Source organism: Setaria viridis, chromosome 3, assembly GCF_005286985.2.
Source record: "Setaria viridis chromosome 3, Setaria_viridis_v4.0, whole genome shotgun sequence".
NCBI lineage: Eukaryota > Viridiplantae > Streptophyta > Magnoliopsida > Poales > Poaceae > Setaria > Setaria viridis.
This window is the reverse complement of record NC_048265.2, coordinates 9,236,098-9,251,406: the sequence shown is the minus strand read 5'-3', so window position 1 is coordinate 9,251,406 and position 15,309 is coordinate 9,236,098. Positions and strand designations below refer to the sequence as shown.

At 47.0% G+C, this 15,309-nt stretch overlaps 1 protein-coding gene across 1 annotated transcript; it reads right to left on the bottom strand.

Annotated features, from left to right (window-relative positions):
- Window positions 1-650: 650 nt before the first annotated feature.
- Window positions 651-5,507, bottom strand: LOC117847850 (probable isoprenylcysteine alpha-carbonyl methylesterase ICME). Its single transcript, XM_034729137.2, has 12 exons — window positions 4,891-5,507; window positions 4,131-4,207; window positions 3,890-3,959; window positions 3,736-3,816; window positions 3,581-3,655; window positions 3,330-3,431; window positions 3,066-3,203; window positions 2,616-2,681; window positions 2,401-2,541; window positions 1,799-1,889; window positions 1,179-1,344; window positions 651-1,084 (listed from the first exon to the last, which is right to left on the bottom strand). The coding sequence occupies exons 1-11, from the start codon at window positions 5,127-5,129 to the stop codon at window positions 1,183-1,185; spliced, it is 1,242 nt and encodes a 413-aa protein (XP_034585028.1). The 5' UTR covers window positions 5,130-5,507; the 3' UTR covers window positions 651-1,084; window positions 1,179-1,182.
- Between the last annotated feature and the right edge of the window lie 9,802 nt (window positions 5,508-15,309).

Here is a 15,309-nt window from a genome sequence, read left to right as displayed (position 1 = left end):
CGTGCACAACAGGGATCCAGAGCTGACCATTTCTATCACCTCAGCACCGCAATTTGCTTGTTTTGACTCTCTGACATCTGAACAGCTTCGCACTAACATCTGAACTGCAATGGTGACGAGGATTACATGTGTCATCAGGAGCAAGTTTTGACTCTCTGACACGGACGCGTGCTCGCAATTAGGTGACCTAATGAGTTTGTGCAGACGTGATGAGATGCAGCCACAGACCGGCATACCCCATACGGCGAGCAGAATCCTTTGGACGAGATTTCGTCGTAGGCCGCCGACACGGGCGCCGATGCTGGTCACCTAACATGCCTTGCATGCACGGTGAGAGTTCAGGGAGGGAGGTGACAGGTGCGAGACCATTACACGACACGCACTGCCCCTCCTACAACTACAAGAGGCTGCGACACGGCGCGGGGGCGGCACCGACCACCCCGGCACGCGCCGCGGGCAGCGGCGGTTGCCGACACCGTGCTCTGTTCGACCAAGCAGCGGACATTGCCCGTGTACAAAATGTCTGAGCTCAACGGCAACAGATATATTGCTCCTGTAGGATATTTCCTACTCCAAAAATATAGTGCTTAAGGTTGAATTTGATTCTTTTTATATAAAAAAATGTATGACATGTCTGTATATGTGTCGCAAGTTCATCTAACTTCTCATGAATTGGCGATATATTCTTAAGATACAACATCCTATTCTATTTACAGATCGTATTGGTCATTCTATACACTTTGTACGAATTTGTCAAAAAAAAAACAAAAAAACAAGTTTAAACACGGCACAAGTATGTAGTAGAGCATTGCCTACAGCCTACAGCCTAGAGATCCCACAAAAACCTTCTTCGATCAGTGACCACCTGGCGCCCCCAAGCAAGGCATGTTTCTTTTTTTGAGAGAGATTCTGAGCCCCCATGTAGTTCCTACTTCCTAGTTCGCCATCTTGGCACACATGCACAGATGCCTAGCTTTCTTGTGCATTCAACCTAAATACTATTAACATACAAATGTCTTGGAGAAAAACCTTTCTGCTTGCAGACCTACCACAATCTCAGCAGCACAAAAAGACAGCAGTTCATCTGAGAACAAGTACCAAAATAGAATTAGAAGAAACCAAAGCTGAAACAAAAGATCAATCTGACTGCAGAATATTGATATGAGAAGAAACAAAACCTGTTCAGAAGGGACTAATTTGGCGTGCCAGCTTTATTTGCCACTCATAAACCAGGCGTTCAGGGGTAGGTGCCAAAGCGTCGTTCTCGCGGGCATCTGCATCATCAGCATGGATGACAGAAATAACATCTTCAACCAGTTGGTCTTTGCCGCCTCTAAGCGGATCCTAAAATGGAGCATCAAGTCAAAACCATGAACAAACATGTAAAATGGCAGCAATCAAATAGGTCTTTACTGTTTCACTGTGGTTCTAGAAGAATTAAAGCACACTCTCTTAAAGAGTGTAGACAATTTTTAGTCAACCATTTTTTTTCCTTAAGATTTCAGTAAAGTGACGACATCCATGACCACAAATCTTATGAGCTCAGGCAAATGTTCAGGTTCTTTTTTCTTTCTTTTGGAATAAAACATGATGAAGTTCATGCAGTAATTTATGTAAAATGAACATTGTTCTGCAGTTCTCATTTGAGTTATACAAACAATTCATGAAATTTCAGTCTCATTCACATAGCATCGTGCTAGTTGATCAATTAATACTAAAGCTTAAAAACTTAAAAGCGCATGAGCCAAGGTGATATAACCACTTCAGCACTCATATTCCGACATTCAAGAAAACCTACCTGTAAAAATACATCAGTATGCGTCTTTCCTTCATACAAATGTAACTTTACTTTCCCGCCAGTTTGTTTAAGGACATTTGCAAAAGTTTCACTGCACGTAAAATAAACAGTGTTATTCCCAGCTTAAAGATGGAGCAAGAAAGGATTGTATAGAATAGAAAGACAAATTAGTGTCCCCAACTAATAATTTAGCAGTTAATATAAGCTTGGTTTCAGAAATGAAAGACAGTGACAAAATATTTTTCAGAAAAAAAGCCTTCAAGCAGCATGAGAGAGAGTGTTTGCATATAATGATACAGTTGGAAAGTCCAAGCGTTTCTGGAACTTGATGCTCTTGCTAATTAAGCCTGGTTATGAAGTATTCTAGATGTTATTGAAAACCAGAGTCTAAATTGGAATAATGGTTCCCATCTACAAGCAGAATTCCAACCCAGGATAAATTGCTGGAATGTGGCTTCAGCTTTATTTATGTTTTCATTATTCAATTTGAATTTGAGGAAAAAAATATGAAAACCTGAATACAGGAATAGAAATATGTAGTCATTTAAGGTACAAAATAACACAGTTCAAAAGAGCTACCCCAGAAGGAAGAATAATCAAACCTGGCAGATGATGGTATGGAGTAATCTGCTGTGCCATGCATTAGTACAATATGAGGTAGTAGAGCTATTGCTTCAGCACTTGATTTCTTGGCGACAATTTCAGGAGAGAAATGTGGCAACGATTCCTCTCCCTCCATTATACTGAAATGTACTTGTATTCAAGTACTAGTAAAGAAAGAACACAACTACAACAGATGCAAAAACAATTTTTTTACCTGAGAAATACTGAACGATAAAGGCCACGCTCATGAAAGTGGTCGACCAAATTTTGGATGTTGTATCTACAAAGCGTAAATGAGTATATATATCATGTAGGATTGGTAACGCTACATTAGTATCTCAGTTTGGGACCAGCTAAAACAGAGTGGTTGTAGTACTGTTCATCTGATAGTTTATTGTACATTCTTTTGTGCTAAAAGGAAAATTCAGATGGCCAAAAGTCAAGAAGCAGATTGTTGACCTTTTCTAGAAGTGAAGGGGTAGAGACATGTTCATAAATTGAAGTTCATGATTCAAGCATGTTGCAAACATTTTCAGTGTTTATACTGGATAAATAACTTTATGTGCTAGCACCCTTAAGAAGTGATTGGTAATATATATTATTTAATTAAGAATAGGCATTTACAATTATAACAAAACATCTGCCGAGGCCTTCAAGTTCTCACCCTCCAGACAAACCAAAATATGCTTTTATTTGAGCCACATTCCAAGAGGTGTGATCTCCCTTAGATTCTTTAACTGCTTGCTCTAAGAGAGCACAGGCTGCAATATGTGCTCCTGCTGATTGACCCATCAAGTAGATTCTGTAGATTCATTATAGATTGATTTATTAAAATTTAGCAATTATAATAAAATATCTAAAGCAGAGCACCACAAAACTCCAAGAGATAACTTCAGTACTAGCAAACAAATGACAAGGTACCACTTACTTATTAGGATCCCCTCCATAGCTAACAGCATTGTTACAAATAAATGATATCGCCTCAGAAGCATCACTGACCATGTCACTTATTGTTCCTTGAGGAAAATTTCTGCCAGGCGTATTCATGTTTCGCCAAGCAAACCAAGAGAGATCAACTAGTCAATACTCACCAGTAAAAAAAAATACAGGTTAAAAACATAATGGTAAATTAAATATACATAGTGAATACATCACAAAAGACTTTTAAGGCATCAGCACCTGTAATCAATACAAGCGACTATAATTCCTCGCTCTGCTAACCGCCTTCCAAGAAGAGCACCCCACGCCTTGTAACTAAATATAAGCCATATCAGTAACAAGGAAACATGCCATGACGGAACTCTGTAATGCATTGTGAGGAGGCTGTCACTTACCCAATGATCCAAGCTCCACCAGTTACAAATGCCACAACTGGACTGGATTTGCTGTGATCTCTGGGTATGTACAAATCCAACCTGCATGATATAGACCTCTGTAAATCTGGCGCACTTCAATAAATCTGTTGCATTTATATAGCACACAACTTACCTATTTCTAGGTTGCTCTCCATAAACTACACTTCTACAAACCTGACTTGAAAAGAAATAGTAGTACCCAACTGAAAACAGAAAAGGGGGTAAAACGTTAATTGTTAGAAAATATGTATATCAATAGCATCAAGAAAAAGGTTGAAAATGCAAGCAGTTTTAAATGGCAAAGAGGGGGAAACTATATGTAAACATAATATTTAAAAGATAGCCAGCCAAAAGCTAAATTACTTATCATGCACCTTTTATGAAACCAGGCATGAGTAAAACTGCATATAGAAGGAGCGCAATAAGCTGTGATATCCACCGATAACCTATCCTGAAAAATCAGAAAGCATGTAAAAAAATTCAATCATGAAGCTGTGCATTTGTGTGTTGTACTGAAAGGACAACAAATCTTGAGTTAGCAACATAAATTAACATTTCGATAAATGCATGGAAAAGATGCCACAGCATCCCTCAGGAACAGACGAAAAAATGCAAAACAATGTTTAGTAACTTGGTCCCAATATTACAAGTTCTTATCACCTTAAGAAATAGAGATGCAGGTTCTTATAAATTATTACCCTTGACCACCCCACACATAGTACACAACTACACATCAACTGTAATTTAGGTAAGTTTAAGTTTTTTTACTCGGGGTTGGCTCAAAAATACAACCAAGTTAAGATTTCAAAACAGAAAATGAGAAAATAAAATGAAGGGAGTGACCCAGCAAGCAGAACTACTTTGTACCCACTTGTTGCATCCCTAACTGTAAATACATAATCATCTGCTGGAGATGCAATTCTCCAAACGGTAACCACTGTCGACCAAGCATACAGTAAACGAAACTTTTAAAACTGAAGCTAACTAGCCAAGCATAGAAGAATATCAAAGCATCTAACGTTATAACCACCACGTGATCGCAGCATCCGAAATTTCGGCAGGGACCGGTGCCAGCTACATTCAGAGAAAGAGGAGATCGCTAATCGCCAGCAATAATTGGTAAACGCTGATCACCCGAGGTATCCGAGCAGGGTGAAGGCGAGGCCCGTGACGAGGTACGTCTCGGCGGCGGCGTGGCCGACGTCCTCGCGGAAGGTGGACCGCGTCCCGTCGCCCGCGCGGCCGCTGCGGGGACTCGAGTCGAGCGGGACGGGCCCGGTGCGCCGGCGCAGGCCCTGGGGCGCGCCGCGCGGGACGAACGCCTCCGTCTCGGCGCCCGCGTCGCCGGCGGAGGGCTGGCTGCCGGGCTGCATTGCCACGCCGCCGGCGGTTGAGAGCGTTGCGGTGGCGCGGGGGGTGAGGAGAGTGGATCGGGCTGGCGGGACGAGTTGGTGGGTTGAGCGGAGTCATGGAGAGATTGGGAAAGCGGGGAGCGGGGAGAGGGGTGCGGAGAGGCCCCCGCCAAAATTAGGAGGCGAATGAGCGCGCGAGTCGGCGAGAGTGCGCGTGGGTGTGGGTGTGGCTGTGGGCGCGAGAAGGGGGGAGGACGGGAGGACGCCGGATCGCGGCGAGGCCCATTGTGGACTCATGGGGTCGCCAGCACCCGCGGCCTGGTTTCAGCAAAGTTCACGAGGCCCATATGCCCAGTTCTGCTCACATGAGGCCACAGACCACAGCCCTGGTAGGTTGGGCCTCTTTTTTCTTTAAAAAAAAAACTCAGGGCACAACGTAGGCCTGTTCGCTTCAGCTTATCAGCCACCGAACAATATTTTTCTCTCACAACAAATCAGCTGTTTTAGCTTTTTAGCCGGCTTAAAAGTTCAGCCGAACAGGGTATATATCCCTTGAAAAAAAACAACGCTAGGAACTATGAAGGTTCTCGGAGGTCAACCAACCTCAGCAAGTCAGTAGCAGTGAGCCACTGGGTCTGTTCGCTTCAGCTTATTCAGCCAGCTTATTTGCCACCGAATAGTATTTTTCTCTCACAACAAATTAGCTGTTTCAGCTTTTCAGCCGGCTTATAAGTCCAGCCGAACAGACCCATATCTCTAGACGCCAGTTCCATCGCAAGGCAGACTGATTCAGATGTTCTCGTTCTTTTCTACAGCTGGGAAGCTTTGTATGTTTAGTTCATTTTCCGTCGCGGTTTATTTTGTGATCTCCTCCTTTGAGGAATTAGGACTGTTCAGTTCCAAGTTCCAAATTGTGGACTATATCTATATGTAAAATAATACCTATAAACTAAAACAGCTAATACGGCCTATAAATTGTACAAATTGAAACGGAGGGAATAGTAATTTTTGCAAATAAGATTTTAAAGTAATCCCTTGTGGAATCCCGTGTGTATCTATTTCAGCATTAAGTTGGTCTGCCACCAAAGGCAGGCCAACTTAAAATCCAGGACCTGTTCGGCTGGACTTATAAGCCGGCTGAAAAACTGAAACGGCTGATTTGTTGTGAGAGAAAAATACTGTTCGGTGGCTGATAAGCCGGCTGAATAAGCTGAAGCGAACATGCTACCAAACTAGCGAAGCACTCAGCTCGGTGACCCAAACCATTAGCACATTGGGAACCTGTCACTGGAGGAGAAACACAAGCAGCGTTTCCTCCGCATGTGTCAGGGGTCACTGCCTACGCATGCCGTTGCATCTATTCAAGATCTTGTTTTGAGGCAATTTTTGAATCAACACACGAAAAGCACTCGAACATGCGGCGCGTGGAGGGGATCCTTGCAGCACCTCTGCACGGGCCGGTCAAACCGGTTAGGGTGATCGGTCAGACCGATTTCGCCGACAATGCCTAGCGATGAAAATCAAATAACGCTCACCCAGGAGGGATCCCGTCAGGGCAGACGCACCTTGGGTTGTTATAGGATCGGTAGGCCACCTAGAGCGCCCTCAAACGTCGTATAGACGAAGGAAGAACAACAAGATGAGATTGGAAAAGCTATGGCAAAAGAATAAAAGAAAAGGATAAAATAGTAGATTTGTTTTGTGTTTGATCGATTGGATACCCTCAATCGATCGTGACCCTTTATATTTATAGGGTGGGGAGGTCTTGCCTCTAATGGAGTCGAAATGCTAACAAATCTTGTGCGAAAATACAACTCCTACTCGGACTACGGATCCAAACCGGTATGGCTGGTTTAGCCAACCGGCATGACCTGTCTCCTCGGAGGGCAGACCTTCTTGAGGTCATAACTCTCATATCCAAACTCCAAATCGAACGTTCTACATATGAATTTTAATCTACTTGACGAGAGCTACACAATGGTGAATACAATTTGCATTTTGGGAACTTCTACCAAACCGGTTTGACTGGTTGGGGACCGGTCTGACCGATTTTCCCAGTGTGGCGGAACCACCCAAATTAAATCGGTTTAAGTGCATTTAACCCTCCTTTTATCAACGATTCAGGTCAACGAGCACTTAAAATGGTGTAATCTGACAGTCCGTCAGGTCAAGCCCGATTCAACCACTGATTACTTCGATCGAAACCATATACACAAGTCTCATGTGACGGTGAGAACAGATGATGCAACAGAACATCTCATTTTACAAACATAGAGTACTCATGCACCGAGTACTGATAGAGTACACATAGGGTTTTGGAATGAGTTTGAAATTCGCAGCAGATTACAAATCAGAGTTCTGAAATTAAATACAGTGGAAGTCTACACGATACAAGCTAAAATGATACATGATGACACGAGTAGCCCAATCTCATGTCATCCAACTGAGTACTTGTACACCCAAGTGCTCCTCACGCTGAGTTAGGGGACTACTCGACTGACCACCCCTCAAGTAGAGGTCGGCCGTCCCACGGTTGACCAGCAACCAGCTCAAACTAGTCGGCAGTAAGCCCTGAAAAATAACAACAAAGCAAGGTTGAGTATACTAATACTCAGAAAGACTTACTACTTGGCCGACTCCTAGTATGCAAGGCTTTTGGCCGAGGATTTGTTTTGCCGAAAAACAACTAAGAGTAGATCCTTACTTTCAAGTTTTAGCATCACATTTACAGTTGAACTAAATTATTCTAGGTCAGCAATATTTGCAAAACTTTTCAAGGAAGAGTAGCAAGTAATTAGATAACAACATAGAATATTTCACCATTTCTTCCATTCCGCTTCTTGCTACAATTTGACACGATGGTCAAGGTTCTCTTGACCAAGAGTGGCGGCGAATCGATTCGATTTACAACCTTGCAAGGTGGACCTATACACCCGGTATATGCCTTGCCCCGTTGAGCAGCATATGACAATCGGTTCACTTAAAGAGCGAGGGTATTTGCGAACCCGTGCGCCCCTCGAGTACTAATCCCCACCGTTACCTCCTCGGGCCTGCCATGAGTTACTGACTAGTACACAAATAGGGAACAGGACGAACTCAAACTACCATCACGCAATAAGATACTAGGTTTTACCAGTTTCAACTACCTCTTACTCCTGGCAGGTGTATAGTACAGTTCAAACTCGATCAACAGGGCCAGAATAAACGGGCCTTAATCGACACGGGCAGAGTGTAACCAACATCATTTACTTCACTTCATTTCTTTCTCCGCCCGATCTCCAACTTTTCCGCTTTCAGATTTCTCTTCCGAGTAGATTACCAACAACCGAGAGATCCTATATCTCGCGAGTGACAGGTAGTCACTCGACTTCTATCGTTCCTAGTTAAGCATGTCACTGTTATCGTCCTGCACATACTAGTAGTCGAACCTGGGAGTCCTAGAGATCATGCAACTAAGGTTTCATTCAACTCCTAAAAACCTAATGCATTAAAATAATACTTAAGCAAGCATGTTAGTTTTTGAAAGTAGGGGTTATGCTTCGGGGCTTGCCTTTGGAATCAGCCTTGGGCTCTTCCACACTCTGGTTTAGATCTTGCGGCACTTCCACTAGAGAGGCTTTGAGCTGCTTACTCTCGGACACGGCAACCAACTCGTAGAGACCGTCCACTAGCGGGTTATCTACATGACAATGCATATGGATGAGTTGATGAAAGACAAGATATATGCATAGCATGCATTTTGAAAAGTGCAACAACTCAAAACACCGGATTAAAACTCAACGGAAACACCAAGACCAAGCGCTCCCCAACCAACTACTTATTACCCCTGGACCACTCAGTGGAGGGACCTCTGACTACTCGGATGACCACCCTGGCCACCTATTCTGCTTCTTATCGTACCTCCTGACTACTCACGACCTTCAGAACAACTCATCACGCAACACACCAACTACTAGTGGATCCGGAACTACTCGAAACACACTCCTCCAACTACTTGTGGCTCTGAAACTACTCGGAACATAGCGGCCAGCGATGCGGGCACACTGGCACCGTCGCGATGGGGCTCTCGACTTCCCGGTCTACCTCTTTAACACAACTCTTCACTCAAGCACTACTCCCCGAGTACTTACTACCCCGGAAAAACAAGCCTTACACCTACCGCCATGGACAGCGGCGGCTCTCCGATGGCGAGCTCGGCTTTGGGTGTGGAAACTACCCGAAACCCAAGAAAATGCAGCACACAATGGCCAGAGGCTCAGCACGGTTGATTCTTCCTTTAGGTCATAGAAGAGGAGGTTGGAAAGGTGGGCGTCGACGGTGAAGTGGGTGGTGGCGGGTGATAGCACGGACGGTACTAGAACTCCACTCTCTAGCTCCAGATGGCCTGACGATAGCAAGGGAGCGGAGGGTTAGTTGAGAGCGTTAGCTCAGTGGAGGCAGCGGTGGTTGGAACGGTGGAACATATCTCACAGGTGTGGCTGGTGAGAGGAAGAGCTTGCTCTGTTTTTGTTCTTGGCTGTGGAAGGGAAGAGAGAGGAAATGGGAGAGTGAGGCCTGCTTGAGTGGAGACTATATATAGGAGGCGGGGTTACCAGACTCGCCTTGGCCATCCATAGCGCGGTTAGGCGCATGCGATGGCGTGGTCAGCGCTACAGTGGCAGAACAATGGCGTGCAGAGGCATGGGCGATGGAGTAGGCAGCGACGGGACGAGGCGGGACGGCGTGCGGGGCTCAAGCACGCGAAAGTTGACTTTGGCGTGGGGGCGGAACGACGTGCAGCGCGCGCGGCAGGTCGGCCAAGTGACCAGTGTTGGGACTACTCCCCAGACCCACGAGTAGGTCTCAGACGGCCCTCTAAGGGACGTACTCGGACATGATCAGAACAGGGATGGGCGTATCCTACTCGGACTAGTCTTGTATGTTTTTGGAAAACTACTTGGGACCATACCGAGTAGAACTCTGTAATAGTACCCGACTAGGACTCAGACTTGTAACCCTACCCTCCCGGGTATATAAGGCCGGGCAGGGACCCCCCTCAAACAACAATCTCAAGACCAGAACATACATCAATACAAACCAACACACAGGACGTAGGGTATTACGCGATCTAGCGGCCCGAACCTGTCTAAATCGTGTTCCTTGCGTCACCATTGATTCCTTGATTCTCGACGACCCTTACCGCACAAAAGACCACCTAGGGTACCCCTAGGCGGGTTGCCGGTCTAAAACACCGACAGCTGGCGCGCCAGGTAGGGGAACTCATCGAGTTTCTCAGTGCGAACTCAATGGCGAAAGTCATCATCAGGCCTATTTTCTTCATCGAAAACGGCGCCACCTTCATCTTCGGATCCTGGCTCTGCGTCGCCGAAGGCTCGGGATCGTTCCGACGCCAGATCGTCGACACTCAGGAGATGAAACCAGAAGAAGTAACCGGAAAAAATCAAGATTTCAAAGTCAACAAGCTCAAGTTCGACTACGTGTCGGATTCGACTTCGCCTCAGAATACGCCAACGTCTCGCTCAAGGGTCGGGCTCTGCCGACCCCAGCACTCAGGGTCGAGCGAGGCGGAGCCTCCCTCGAGGTCGGGCGAGGCTGAACTACCCTTCTACAGGGTCGGGCTTCGCCGACCCCAGGCCTCGGGGTCGGGCGAGGCGGAGCTACCCTCCCACAGGGTCGGGTTCTCTCGACCCCAGGACTCGGGGTCGGGTGAGGCGGACTTTCACTCAGGGTCGGGCGAGGCGGAGCTTCTCCCTCACAGGGTCGGGCTCAGCGGACCCCTAGACTCAGGGTCAGACTCACTTCGGATTCAGCGGCCCCAGTCAGCATCCAAATCAGTCTCGACTTCAAAGCGGTTCCCGCACGGACTTCGCAACGCGTCAAAAGTCTACCAAGGTCTTCTTGCTCGAACCCGAGTTGAACTCGGGCATGACGAGGACGTTGACTCCGACTCACCTTACTCACCAGAAATACCATTACCTTGCCCAGCCCAAGGGTTGGTAATAACTTCGACACCACAAGGCAGATTCGTCCACTGGCCGGGTTTGCGACCATCTTTCCTCGACCGTGACTACGACTCGCGCCTCGTCGCCCATATAGACAACCTGCCATATCAAGAGGGCGTTCCACTTACATCCAACCAAGAAGGAAGCTACACAGAGATTGCTACATCAAGTTCCAGAAGCTACGACCCGGACAGGGAGATACTTGTTATTACTCCAGATAACAACCCGGGTACTAGCCAGCATAGAACCCCCAGGCGACTAGCACAAGTCGACAACATCTCTGACGACGAGTCTACAACCGACAATGAAACTCCCGAACAGCGCAAGCAACGAAGGGCGCGCAATGCTACTTGAGCTGAGCGTCGACAGTCAATGGCTACAAATATCCCTATCACAAATCTTGAACGGGCTTTCAACACAGTTTAGGCTCCGGAGCACAATACTCCACTCGCGGCTCTCGCTTCAATCAATATTTTGATGACATTGATGCCTCAAGATAATGATAACCCAGCCACAACTCAACTTGTGCAGCGGGGCAACGGACTAATCGCACAACTCGCAGAGCAAGCTTACAAGCTACTCGACAAAGAATCACCAATCCCGTCCATTCCTCACATTACAGACGGAAGTAGAGGGGCTGCGGATAAAAATGCCGCCCCACGAAACGATGATGCAGTCAACCAACCCCGGCAACACAGCCAAGGTCCAAGCAAGCATAAAGCTCGTACTCAACAGAAGGATGTGGGTGAAGCCAGCTGCACCAACTCGGTTAAAAGTGTTCGCCCTACTCGGAAGAACCGCGAGTTATCCAACATCAGCGATCTATGAGAAATCCTTAACAATCGGCGCGAACGGGAAGTCGACAGCTACAACCACTTTCCTGCTTTCACAAATCGGATAATGAAAATAAAATTACCCGAAAAGTTCAAACCGACCGGCATTACCAAGTATGATGGCAAGCAAGATCCAGTTGAATGGCTCTGCTGTTACTCGCTAGCCGTCCAAGCAGCCGGAGGCAACAACGTCACCAAAGTCATTCATTTCCCCATATGCATGGAACCCGCACCATTGACCTGGCTCGAGTCACTCAAACCCAAGTCTATCGACTCTTGGGCAGACTTGACAAAGGCTTTCACCAACAACTTCGCCGGCTCCATGGCTAGACCAGGCAACAAGATTGACTTACAACAAGTTAAGCAAAAAGAGGGCGAGACCCTGCGAGACTATCTGCGACGGTTCTTTGAAAAGAAGGCTACCATAGTTGACATCTCCGAAGCAGACGTCATCGAGTGTTTCCAAAACGGACTCTATGATCGACGGACATACCAAGACTTTGGTCGCCGACGGCTAGCCGATGTCAAAGAACTCAAACTCATGGTGCAACAGTGGGCCGATGAAGAAGACAAAGAACGTGAACGATTCGGTTCCCACCGTAACCGCGGACGCGACAACAGCCACAACAATGACACAGATAAACCTCGGGATAACGATGCTCGGAATTCCTATCAAGGTAATCATAATCGCAAAAGGAAGCCCGACAACACTGTTGCTACCATGACTAGCTCCGGGAAAAAGGGACAGCGCAGAAACGACGATGGACCAACCTTCACGGAGCTACTCAAAAAGCAGTGCCCATGGCACTCGACTAGCAAGCACTCCGCATTGGACTGTTACAGCATGCGCCGAGTCATCCAAGACTTGCCAGCACCACCAACTCCTGAAGAGTACGCCAAAAATAGAGACAAGGGTAAAAACAAGGCCCGCAATGATGAAGATGAAGACGGTGATTTCCAACGAGGGTCAAAAACTGTCAACGTCATTTTTGGTAGCATCCCTGGCACAGCATCCAAGCGAGCCAACAAACTCATACTCAGGGAGATCATGGCCATTGAGCCGACGGACCCCACACCGCTAAAGTGGTCGGAAGTTCCAATTTCTTTCAGTAGAAAGGATCAATGGACAAAATTTTCAGAACCTGGCCGTTTTCCACTAGTCCTGGATCCAGTTGTGGCGGGTTCAAAGTTAACCAAAGTACTCATCGATGGCGGGAGAGGCCTCAACGTTATCTTCGCCAAGACATTAAGGAAAATGTGCCTCGACGTCACGGACATGCTTACTCCAATGGCTTCACCTTTCTACGGCATTGTGCCTGGAAACGCGGCCATACCGTTGGGGCAAGTTGTCCTTCCCGTTACCTTCGGCACTAAGGAGCATTACCGCACCGAGTACATCAGATTCGAGGTCGCCGACTTCGAGACTTCTTATCACGCTATACTCGGACGGCCAGCACTTGCCAAGTTTATGGCCATACCACACTATGTCTAACTGGTACTCAAGATGCCAGGTCCTAAAGGAGAACTCACGCTCCGAGGAGATCTTCGGAGATCCTACGAGTGCGACACCGAAGCCGTGGAAATTGCTGCGACTACTCAATCCCCTAATCCCATGCAGCAAGTCTTCACAGCTTCAAAGAAACTCCATCCAACTGAATTCGAGATCCCGGAAAACAAGTCGGGCTCCACAAAGGTGAAGCCCGCCAGCGAGCAAGACTTCAAATCGATCGACCTCCAGACTGGTGATCCCTCCAAGATAGCTCTAATCGGAACAGGGCTGGATCCTAAATAGGAATTTGCGCTCGTCAGTTTCCTTCAGGCTAACCACGATATCTTCACTTGGAAGCCAGCCGACATGCCAGGTGTGCCCAAGGAACTGATCGAGCATTCCCTCAACATCGATCCCAAAGCTACTCCAAAACGGCAACGACTACACCGGTTCGCTCAGGACAGACGCGACGCCATCAAAAAAGAGTTAGCCAAGCTACTCGCGACAGGATTCATCAAAGAAGTCTTCCATCCTGACTGGCTCGCCAATCCTGTGCTTGTTCATAAGAAAAACAACGAATGGAGAATGTGTGTCGACTACACCGACCTCAACAAACACTGCCCAAAAGATCCTTTTGGGTTACCCAGGATCGATCAAGTGGTCGACTCTACTGCTAGGTGCGCCTTGCTATGCTTCCTCGATTGCTACTCCGGCTATCATCAGATAAGCCTCAAAGAGGAAGATCAGGCCAAAACAGTGTTCATCACGCCCTTTGGAGCTTTCTGCTACAAAACAATGTCCTTCGAACTCAAGAACGCAGGAGCAACTTACCAAAGGGCTATACAGATGTGCTTCGAAAAGCAGCTTCATCGCAATGTCGAAGCTTATGTTGACGACGTCGTCGTCAAAACAAGACACCGGGAGGAACTCATCGCCGACTTGGAGGAAACTTTCTCCAGTCTCCGCGCTTTTCGATGGAAACTCAATCCTACTAAGTGCGTCTTCGGAGTACCTTCCGGCAAATTACTCGGGTTCATCATTAGCCATTGCGGCATTGAGGCCAAACCGGAGAAGATATCTGCCATCACAAACATGCAAGCACCAGTCAGCATTAAGGATGTGCAGAAACTCACAGGCTGCATGGCCGCTCTCAACCGGTTCATCTCGAGACTTGGAGAACGGGGTCTACCCTTTTTCAAGCTTCTCAAACGCCAGGACAAGTTCAAGTGGACGGAAGAGGCGGATAAGGTTTTTACACAACTCAAAGACTTTCTGTCAAAACATCCTATACTCACCGCTCCCTCGCCGAACGAGGACTTGCTCCTATACATCTCCGCTACTACTCATGTCGTCAACACGGAAATAGTAGTTGAACGGTCCGAACCGGGCCACGCTTACAAGGTCCAACGACCTGTCTACTTCGTCAATGAAGTACTCTCGGACTCCAAAACTCGGTACTCACCGATACAAAAGCTATTATATGCTATTCTGCTCACCTCCCGGAAGCTGCGCCATTACTTCCAAGAGCACAACATCACAGTCATCTCCGACTTCCCGATTGGCGAAATTCTCCATAACAGAGACGCCACGGGTAGAATCTCCAAATGGGCAGTCGAACTCGGTGCTCTTACTTTGAGCTTTAAGCCGATGACAGCCATCAAGTCTCAGGCTCTGGTCGACTTCATAGCCAAGTGGACCGAAAATCAAGTTCCTACTCCAGTCGAACGACCAGAGCATTGGGTAATGTACTTTGACGGATCCCTCAAACTTGAAGGGGCCGGCGCAGGCGTCTTACTCATCTCTCCCAAGGGAGACCAACTCAAGTACGTGCTGCAGATATTCTGGGAAGCATCCAACAACGAAGCCGAGTACGAAGC